General features: G+C 46.3%; 1 protein-coding gene across 2 annotated transcripts in view; it reads right to left on the bottom strand.

Moving 5' to 3' along the window:
• Positions 1 to 268: 268 nt before the first annotated feature.
• KIRREL3 (kirre like nephrin family adhesion molecule 3) overlaps positions 269 to 9,511 on the bottom strand; it is a 738,195-nt gene continuing 728,952 nt past the window's right edge. For both annotated transcript variants that reach the window (XM_053367286.1, XM_053367287.1), the window contains 2 exons: positions 4,257 to 4,343; positions 269 to 2,214 (listed from right to left, as the gene is read on the bottom strand). In XM_053367286.1, coding sequence (XP_053223261.1) covers positions 1,771 to 2,214; positions 4,257 to 4,343 — 531 coding nt within the window. In that variant the 3' untranslated portion in view covers positions 269 to 1,770. The remainder of the gene's footprint in view (positions 2,215 to 4,256; positions 4,344 to 9,511) is intronic.

Raw genomic sequence — 9,511 nt, 5'->3', positions numbered from 1 at the left:
CCCCCAAAGATTGGACTTTTTGCATTAAGGCGAGTGATGGTGAAATGTATAGGAAAGTGTCAGACAACACTTGCTTTGATGCAATGTCACCTTAACCCTTGTGCAAACAAATCAGAATGAGTTTTCAGTGAATAGGGTATCTGTAAGAGCCCTGAGATTGTGGGGTATTCTGTAGGTACCCTTCACCCGAAAAGGTGTATGTGATTTCTCTTTCGCAGTGGAGACCTTCTGTCTGACAAGCTTTCAAATGAATTCACTGCAAAGGCACTTGTAACAACTCTTGTATTAATTTTCCAGTTGTGCTATTGGGGGGAGGGGGTAAGAGAATAGGGCTGGGGGGAGGAAATACACAAGCAGCAGTAAGAAAATGCTCTATGTTCACTCGCAGTAGCCCCCACGGGAAGGGCCTTCTCTGTGATTGTCACACGTCACTCAGATTATGAGCTCAGTCCTCTGTCCACCAACAGTTCCTCTGCAGCTGATCCAGACCAGAGCGTTCCTGTTGTGCGTGTCTGTCTGTGTGTCTGTCTGTGTGTTCTGCTGAGAATCGACACTTTAAAAGTTTTCAACTCCAGGTTTTGTTTTGCTTTTAGTCCAAAGACACACTGTAATATTATGAACACTCAACACCAAACAAAAATAAAGTTAAAAAAAAAAGAAGACGACCAGAATTAAGCAGTCAGTGCACACTAAGTTACACTAATGACTGTTCCTCTCCCCCTCTACGGAACTTCCTTTAAAGTAAGCCAAACTCTTTGAGGTTGTTTGAAGACAATATTTTTTTTGTGTGATTGCAGTTTGCAAATGGGGCTAAGCGGCAGGAAGGGCAGTAGGCTGGCAAACTTGATAGCTCTGAAGGTGTGCCATCTCCAAAATGTCCAGTCCAGGAAGTGATGTCATGGAGGAAGAGGAAGCGGAGGGGAAAGACACCAGGAGCATTGGTCACCTTCTCTTTGTGAAGTGACCAAGAACAGAGAACTTGACAGGTAGCATGTATGTCTCTCCCCATCAAGTGAAAATGGGAGAGGTAATCTTCAGAGGAATCAGGAAATACAAAATTGCTGGTCAACAGGAAGACCATGTGTTGTCGCAAAACATCCTGCAGCCAGAAGAGCTCATATTTTATGGAATGAAAGAGGGTTCTCCTGTGGTTCTCCTGTGGTGTTGAGTCTAGAACCCCAACCCTTTCCCTGAAAGAGGATGCCGTTGTTACACATATGGAAAAGCAAACAACGAAGCTTATGGGTTTTGTTCCGACCTACAGTCACTCAAACGAGTTGCCTGTCTTTGGGCCTTCTGTCGCTCCCATGGCCCCCTAAGCCCAGTCTGCTGCAGGAAGAAAACAGACTTTGTTGTGCTTAAAATTAGTTTGGGTTCAGCTGCCGTAGGTTCTCCCCACCTGCTCAGTAGGGTCAACAGATCCAGGAGGGGAAGGTCTCTTTGTATGGACTATTTTACCTGCAACACAGACTCCTAGTCCTAGCTCCCGTCACCTTGTGTGGGGCTGCAGTTTTTCCTCTTAAGTGAGGAAGAGGGGAGAAAGTGCCTTGAGGCATTATAAAGAAAAAGTCACTAGAATGCAAATAAAACCACAAACAACCTCCACCCACCCAGTACCGGCCGACCTCAGGAGGCCCCTTCACCCCGGCTGGTGGCAGGGTTGGGTTTCAGGCTGGGAGGGGAGCTTGCCTTCTTCCAACGTCCCAGCCTGCTGCTCCTTTTCCTCCTCGTTCTCCCCACCACCGCTTCCATGTCCCAGTCCCATCCTCCTCACACATGGGTCTGCATTCTCCTCTGCAGGGGCCGGGAGGGGTCTGAGTTTTGAGAGGAGGACTGGGAGTGGTGGGAAGAGGAGGCAGAGGCCTTGCTGGCCTTGTCGAACTGTACGTAGCCGTCCTGCTTGCCGCTGCTGCTGACGCTGCTGTCGCACTGCGTGTCCAGGAAGGAGCTGCTGTCGCTCATGGAGCCCCGCTGGAATTCCCGCTCGCACAGCTCAATGGAGCTGCTGCCCATGCCCAAGACGAAGCGCTGGCTGTAGTCGTAGAGGCGGTTCTGCCCGCTCAGGGTCGTGTAGATGTTGGTGAAGGACATGCCCGTGGGCACACGCTGCTTGTTGGCTGGTCTCAGGTCCGGCTGGCAGCCTGAGAGGGAGATGGTGGGAGTGGAGTGGTGGTCCTTGAAGGTGTTCACACTGTAATAACCATTAGTGGGATCCTGGAAGAAATGGGGGGGAGAGTTATTTCTTGGCTCAGGGTGCGTGTTTTGTGTTTTAGACTTCTTGGTTTATGTTATGTACTGAAGTTCTCACCCTGGGCCAGCAGGGGATACTGTAGATAGTTATGCAAATAAGGGATCGAAAGTGACGTTCAGTGATTGGATAGTTTTAGAAAATTGTTACAGTTACGTTGTACTGGAGCTCTATATAAGCAGGCTGACTGAACCCTTCAGTTCAGTTCTGTTCTGGCCTGTGGATAAACAAGAGCTGTTTGAAGAATCGCTGTGTCGTCTGAGATGTTCACCCTCAACTTAACAGTTTATACTGTTGGCTGCGCCTTTATTTAAGAGTACAGTCATACCTTGGAAGTCGAACAGAATCTGTTCCGCAAGTCCGTTCGACTTCCAAAACGTTCGGAAACCAAAGCGCGGCTTCTGATTGGCTGCAGGAAGTTCCTGCACTCAGTCGGAAGCCCTGTTGGACGTTCGGCTTCCAAAAGAACGTTCGAAAATTGGAACACTCACTTCCGGGTTTCGATCATGTGGGAGTCAAGGCATTTGAGATCCAAGGTACGACTGTGTTTTTTTACCCCAGCATTCAGCCAGAGTGGCTTACACACAATAAATTTAAACAAGGCAGTTCCTGGCCTGCGGACTTGCAATCTAAAAAACACAACATACAAGGGGAAAGGGACAGCAAGGGAAGTGGGAGGGGAAGGAAATTCAGGTGCAAATTCTTAAATAGTAGTACAAGTAGGAGCCATTTTAGGAGTGTCCAAATGACATGTGATCACCGACACGCGGGTACTTTTGGACCCGGAAGAGGGAAATGGTCGCCGCCTGTATTTCAAATCATGCGGGCAGGGAAGAAAGGACATCAGATATCATTCTGGCATCAGGTGATTGACAAGCAAGTGGCCCCACCCACCTGTCACACTTGGCCTGCAGGGATGGTGGTGGCAGATAATTGTTAGGATATCGTTCTGTTCTACCTTAAAAGGGAACAGGCATGACTGTTGTGTCACATGCCTGTTTACTTCCAGCACTTCCGTTTGTATATAGCTTTTGGGTTACTGCTGTTTTGCTGGAGACGAAGGGAAGCAGACATGTTTTCCTCTGTTCTTGAACTATGCTGAATAAAATACTATACATTATGCTTACACATTTCTCTGTCCGCCTCTTCTGCTGTAAGAAGATTTGCACACTCTGCTGATAGAGCGTGCACGGGTCTCTAAACGTATCTGAGGCTCATGTCGCTGATTGATGCTGTTCCAAGGGAGACTGGCTGCCGGCCGGTGGCTGGAGCCAGCTGGGGGCCTGCCTGATGCCCCCGTTTCCCCGGCAGTATCCCAACAACAACAATTGGTTCCCTGCCTCTGTTTTAGTATATCTTATCTACAATGAGTTTTGCGTTACGTGGTTTTAGCAGATCTACATTGAGTTTGGCACATTGTTCCCCAAGCTGCCGCTGGAGGCATTTGAGCGCTGCAGTAGCTACCGATTTGAATACTGAACTGGGGGGCTGTTGATGTAACCACAGGATGATGCCATCACATGCTGAACTCCTCTGGGCCGCACTCTCACTCATGTTCTCAATATGATTGAGTCTGGCTGTGTGAATTGCCCCAAATTTCACTTTAATTGCTTTGTAAAAGGTGGCGGCGCTGGTGGTTACCAGCCTCTCATGGTATAATGAAGAAGCATGGCTACCTGCTGTGATAAGTACTTGAGCTTATTGTACTGATGTTGATTCTAGTGGCGCTTCATTGGCTTAAACCGGGCTTGACTTGTTTTCCTTACCGCTTGCCTGATACAGGTGACTAAGGAATCCCTAGATCTGTTAACCCCAAGGTAGCATTGTTGCCTGCATGAGTAAAGTAGTAAGTATCCTGTTGCCCAGGAAAGGAGCCCCTGTGGCCTTACAGATGTTGTCTGGACTACAGCTCCCATCAACTCTGGGCACTGTGTCCACACTGATGGGAACTGAAGTCCAGGACCATTTCCAGGGCCACATCTTTCCCACCCCTGCTGTAGTCAATTACCTTCAAGTTCTGAAACTCCTTCTCTTCCTCCTTGAGCACTTCCAGCTGCTTGAGGACCGAATCCTGCTGGAACTCGCTCCTGTCCATCTGCAAACAGGAGAGGCAGATTAGCAAATACTGTTGAAGCGCCCATCCATGGAATTAATCTGGGTTCGTCTTTCAGCCTGTGGCAGCAGGAACGTTGTCAGATACCTCAATGGCACTGCTGGTTGTCAAATGCCTTCTTCCCTCTCACCCCCATATCCAGCATTTTTGGCAGTTTGGACAGGGAGCAGGGTAGAAAGGAGGATGGAATCATCCAGCTGCTGTCAGCAAATCTCCTCCTCCTCCTCTTAGATCTGGGTTGTAGCAGAAGCTCAGTAGCGCAACTCCTCTGCTCAAAACCACCCCTTCCTAATTGAAGCGAGTGTTGAGTTTTATATGCACATATTTGCAGAGCAGGTATGGTTTGGCTGTGAGCTTCTGCAGTGGGTCACTGATTCTCACCTGCACCAGTTGAGGGGTCTGAAGTCTTTAGCACCCAACCATTCAGAGAGCTTTTGTCTCATTTCCCTCCTCTCCTGCCCCAAATTAAAGATTGCTTTCTATTTTACTTAGACAGACGGATCCACAAGGAAGAACCCATTCTCCCAGCCTCATTAGTTTTTCTGCAAAGGATGCTTCTGATTGGGGGCAAAGTACAAGTTAATTAGAATATGGCTTTAATTACCCTTCTTTCAGGAAGGTGGGATGCACGAGATCTGAATAGTTATCAGCCAATTTCTCTGTTGCCTTTTATCTCCTCTAGATATTGATCTCTTCTCTTCAGCATTCCCATTTTTCTCTTTGCCACTGAAGTCTGGGGCTGCTGAATGCAGAGGCTAATCACAATTCTAAATCTACAATACAGTCCTGATTGTTGCTTGGCGTCTAGCTTTTCTTTTCCTTTCTTTTCCTTTTTTTTAAAAAAGCTTGGCAAATGGTGGCAGAAATCCTTCCCCTGCAGCAGTTTCTCTTGATCTGTCAGAAAGTCTTTGATACAGCTATTTAATGCAATAAATTAAGGCACCTGTTTTTTTGTTTTGCTCGGAGGTGGAAAAAAAAATGCTGGTAGCATCAATTGATTCAATAGAATAAATACATGTGTCAAAAGTATTAAATCTGGGGCGGGGGGAGAAAAGAGAACACACCAGCCAAAATGGGCAATGTGGCCTCTCTGTGGGCTGAATTTCCAGTTGCACTGCAGTCCTGGCCTCTCAGTTTAAAAGGATAGGGGTAAGGAAATTTAGAACCTGCATTGTGTGTGCATATGCAGAGAGAGATCTCTAGGCTGCTAATTTTGAGGGTCACAAAAGGGCTGTAAATTGTTAGTTATTTAATTCAACACTATCTTACTGCCAGGGAGTAGGGAGAGGGGCTTGTGGAATTTTCTGCACCAGCTGTGGTTGGCCCTGGATACACTATAACCTGGTCTGGGATTAGGGTTGGAAGGATCTGTCAATTTTGGTTCTCTCAGTTTCCCATTTCCCTCCCATTTTAAATTGAGCTCTCCACATTTCAGCAGCAATTTGTGGATTTTTTAAAATAAAATTTGACAGCATTTTGGTGTGAATTTTCTCCAATAAACCTATTTTTGTATGCAATTTGACTCAGTGTACACATTTTTTGTTGCTATTTTCATTAATATGTGCGTTTTGATGCACACTAACCATTGTACAGTAGTACTTTGGTTCGTGAACGTAATCCGCTCCGGAAGTCTGTTCGACTTCTGAAACGTTCGAAAACCAAGGCGCAGCTTCCGATTGGTGCAGGCGCCCCGGAAACAATAGCCGACAACTGCATTGGATGTTCAGCTTTCAAAAAATGTTTGAAAACCGGAACACTTACTTCTGGGTTTTCTGCATTTGGGAGCCAAAATGTTCAAGTACCAAGGCATTCAAAAACCAAGGTATATGCATTTTTATGCACGTTACTTGCTGGGTAACTGCATTGCAAAATGTGGAGATGTGCAGAATTTGAAGGAAGCTGTTTTTTTGGGGAAGGGGATTGTTTTATAAAGTATGAATTTGATAGCTTTGTGTTTAAATGTAAACTTCATTGAATTTATCCCCCATCCCCCAGCCCAACCTGGGTGTGTGTGTATTGGCATTGGCCATTTGATGCTGTCTAAGGCAGTACCCAGGTGAGTACAATCTAAGGGGTTGTATCTGATGCTAGTCCTACTCAGAGTAGAGCCACTGAAGTTAATGAACATTATTAACTTAGGTTCCTTAATTTCAGTGGGACTATTCTGAGTAGAATTTCATTGGATACTACCCTGTGCCTTTAAATAGCTTGTGGTTTCCTTGTTGATCCTGAAAAATGTCATTTTGGTTCCTTTGTAAAGGGGCTGATGATAGTCAATCCCCTGCTGTCTTTGCAGTTCAGATCCCAAAGCAGGGAAGGGGAATGTTTTTGTGTTGTTGAGGGGACCACATTCTGGCAGTGGGCTATCTCTCCTTTCAGCCAGCCTAGTGATGCTCAGGACTGAATCTGAGATCTTCCGCATGCAAAACATGTACTATGTCCATGAGCTGTGGTCCCGTCTTAAAACTTAATTGTGTTGAAGTCAGCAGCTCTGCGTGCTCAGGTTCAAGCCTACAGTAGATCTTGGGCTGATCACTTGAGGAATGAGAAGCAGGGATTTAACCCTTGTGCCACCACCATCCAACACTAGGAGGTGCTGTAGTGTGGGTTAGGAAGTCCACTCAGTGGTGGCTGTTGCTCCATGGAACTGATGGGGTGTAAGGCAGGGAGACCAACAGTAGGTGGAGCCAGAGCCTATGAGAGACAGAACCATCTCCTGATTGGTTGTAAGAAGGCAGGCTGGTGGGGATTGGTTTAGCGTAGATTAAGCTGGCTGGGGCAGTGCCTGATTTGCCCGAATGGATCTGCCTCCATTGAGTCCACTGCTTCAGATCTCATCCCAGCCTAGGTGGTCTTCGGCAAGGACTTATCTTTGTGGCTCCAGACAGTAGTTTTGAAAGCTTCTCTTCCTTTTGGAAGCTGAAGTGAACAAACATGTATGCAAATTTCACACAAGGCAGTGTACTTGGGCACACTCCCCACTCCCTTCACTTTCAGTAAGCTTATCTCTCTGCACATCCATCTCTGGAGCAGTTCTGAGATGTAAATAGTGGCATTAATCAGCAGGTGGCAGTATAACCATATCAGCTCAACACACTGTGTGTATGTTAGAGAGCTGGTTAGCTCCAGAAAAGCACAGTTGTTCACAAAGGAAAAGCCACATGAGTTAATTTATAATTCTAGAATTAAGCCATTCATTAGTGTGACCTTTAATAAAGTTTACACTGCGGTTTAGTTCAATATGATCTCACTCCAGCAACTAACAGCTGGAGGCTCATTCCCCCCTCCTTTCCTTTATACTCTCTTCCATTTCCACCTATTCCCCAGACCTGCCCCTTAAATTCGGTGGGTTGATATAGGTATATATATTTTTAAAGCCCCGCTGGGTGCAAAAGAGGGTCTTCCTCTCAGCTGATCTGCCTTAGCAACCTGATACACCTTGAGGGTTTGGGCACTGCAATTAGAAGACTTGATTTTAGTACGGACAGAGGAGACTGGATAAATCAAAGACAATGGAACTGTGATTCCCCCTTCACCTATTAACTATGGAGCACATGGCTTATGGAATAAGTGCTATGTATTATCTTGCATACTAGTAGCAAACCCATTCTCTGAGTGTCAGTACGTGACTCAGCCAAACCAGCACTATCCACAGGCTAAAGGGAGGTATCAACAGGCTCAGAAGATGGGCAGCTGGAAGTGCATCTTGCTGCAGCAAAGGAGCAACCAAGAGCCCACTTTGAGCTCCCAACCGCCCCTTGGAAGCCTTTCCCCACTCACCCCTGATGTGGTTCAGTGTGGTACCTGAATTTCAAGCCTTGTGCAAAGCTCTGTAAGTGTATACAGCCATACCTCGGGTTACAGATGCTTCAGGTTGCGCATTTCGGGATACAGACATGCCAAAACCTGGAAGTACCGGATTGGGTTACTTCCAGGTTTCGGCGCTCGTGCATGCACAGAAGTACTAAATCGTGCTTTGCACATGCGCAGAAGTGCCAAATCACAACCCGCATGTGCGCAGACGCGGCACTGTGCTGCGGGATGCGGACGCTGCGGGTTGCGAACGTGCCTCCAGCACAGATCATGTTCACAACCCAAGCGTCCACTGTATTCTGAAAAGGATTGCAATGGGAAAGCTCTGAATTTAAGAAGGTGAGTGCACGTGTGAATTTGGAGAGCAGGGACAAAAGCTAATATTGTTAATAATAATAATAGGACTTCTGGATGCACAGAGGAATAAAATGTGTGTGTGCACACGCTAAGGTTTAGTTACTATCTACATTAGTGCTCAAATAGTGGGGAAAGCTGGTGTGTGTGTATTTCCCTTAACGTTACTGATGAGCCTTACCCTGATTCTCCACAATTTTGGTCAAATTGTCACACACACACACACACACACACACACACACACCTCAGCACTTTGTAGTCTTTAAAAACAACAGAGCTGCTTTGAGAGGAAGAGCACAATATATATTTACTAAGTAAAAACAATAAATTAATAGTGAAAGGAGTTGTTGTAAAAAGTACCTTATTCTACATAGGGTAAGGGAAGGAACAAAATAAAAGTTCTGGGACATGGATACAGTGTGGTATCTTGATGAAACCATAGAAAAGAACAGCAGCAGAGAGTTCTTCCTGTTCTACACAGATGCATTATGGGAGAAATGAGGGAATCCATTTCAAGTCTCTGAAACTTAGTCCAGTGATAACTAAGCATGTGACTGGTTAAGCTAAGAAAGTGACTGACAACTCAGCTGCCTTCCAGCCACCTGGCTTGCAGCTTTGGGACGATGGATCATGTTAGGAAGGATCCACTGCAGCCTCAGATCACAGCTGGGTGTGTCATAACAAAGCACACTCTTGGGAAACTTTGCTTTGAGGAACACAGCAAACAAACTCCAGTCCCAATTAGCAAAACCACAGTGGCAACAATGCAAAATGGATTCAAAAGGTGACGTGACCTGGCAGGATTAGTAAGTATCAGGGAAATGCAGCCAACCTCTTCTTACTCTCTTGCCAAAATACTTGAAATTGGCAGACTTCTTCCTTAGGCACCGAGTTTGTTGCACACAGACCCGGGCTTCTAGAATCATGGGGAGCTGTGTTCTACTGAGTCAGATCACAGATCCAATTGTCTACAATGACCAACA

This window comes from Podarcis raffonei, chromosome 15 (genome assembly GCF_027172205.1).
Source record: "Podarcis raffonei isolate rPodRaf1 chromosome 15, rPodRaf1.pri, whole genome shotgun sequence".
NCBI lineage: Eukaryota > Metazoa > Chordata > Lepidosauria > Squamata > Lacertidae > Podarcis > Podarcis raffonei.
Note: the sequence above shows the minus strand (reverse complement) of the source record. Positions and strands in the feature narration are given on the sequence as shown.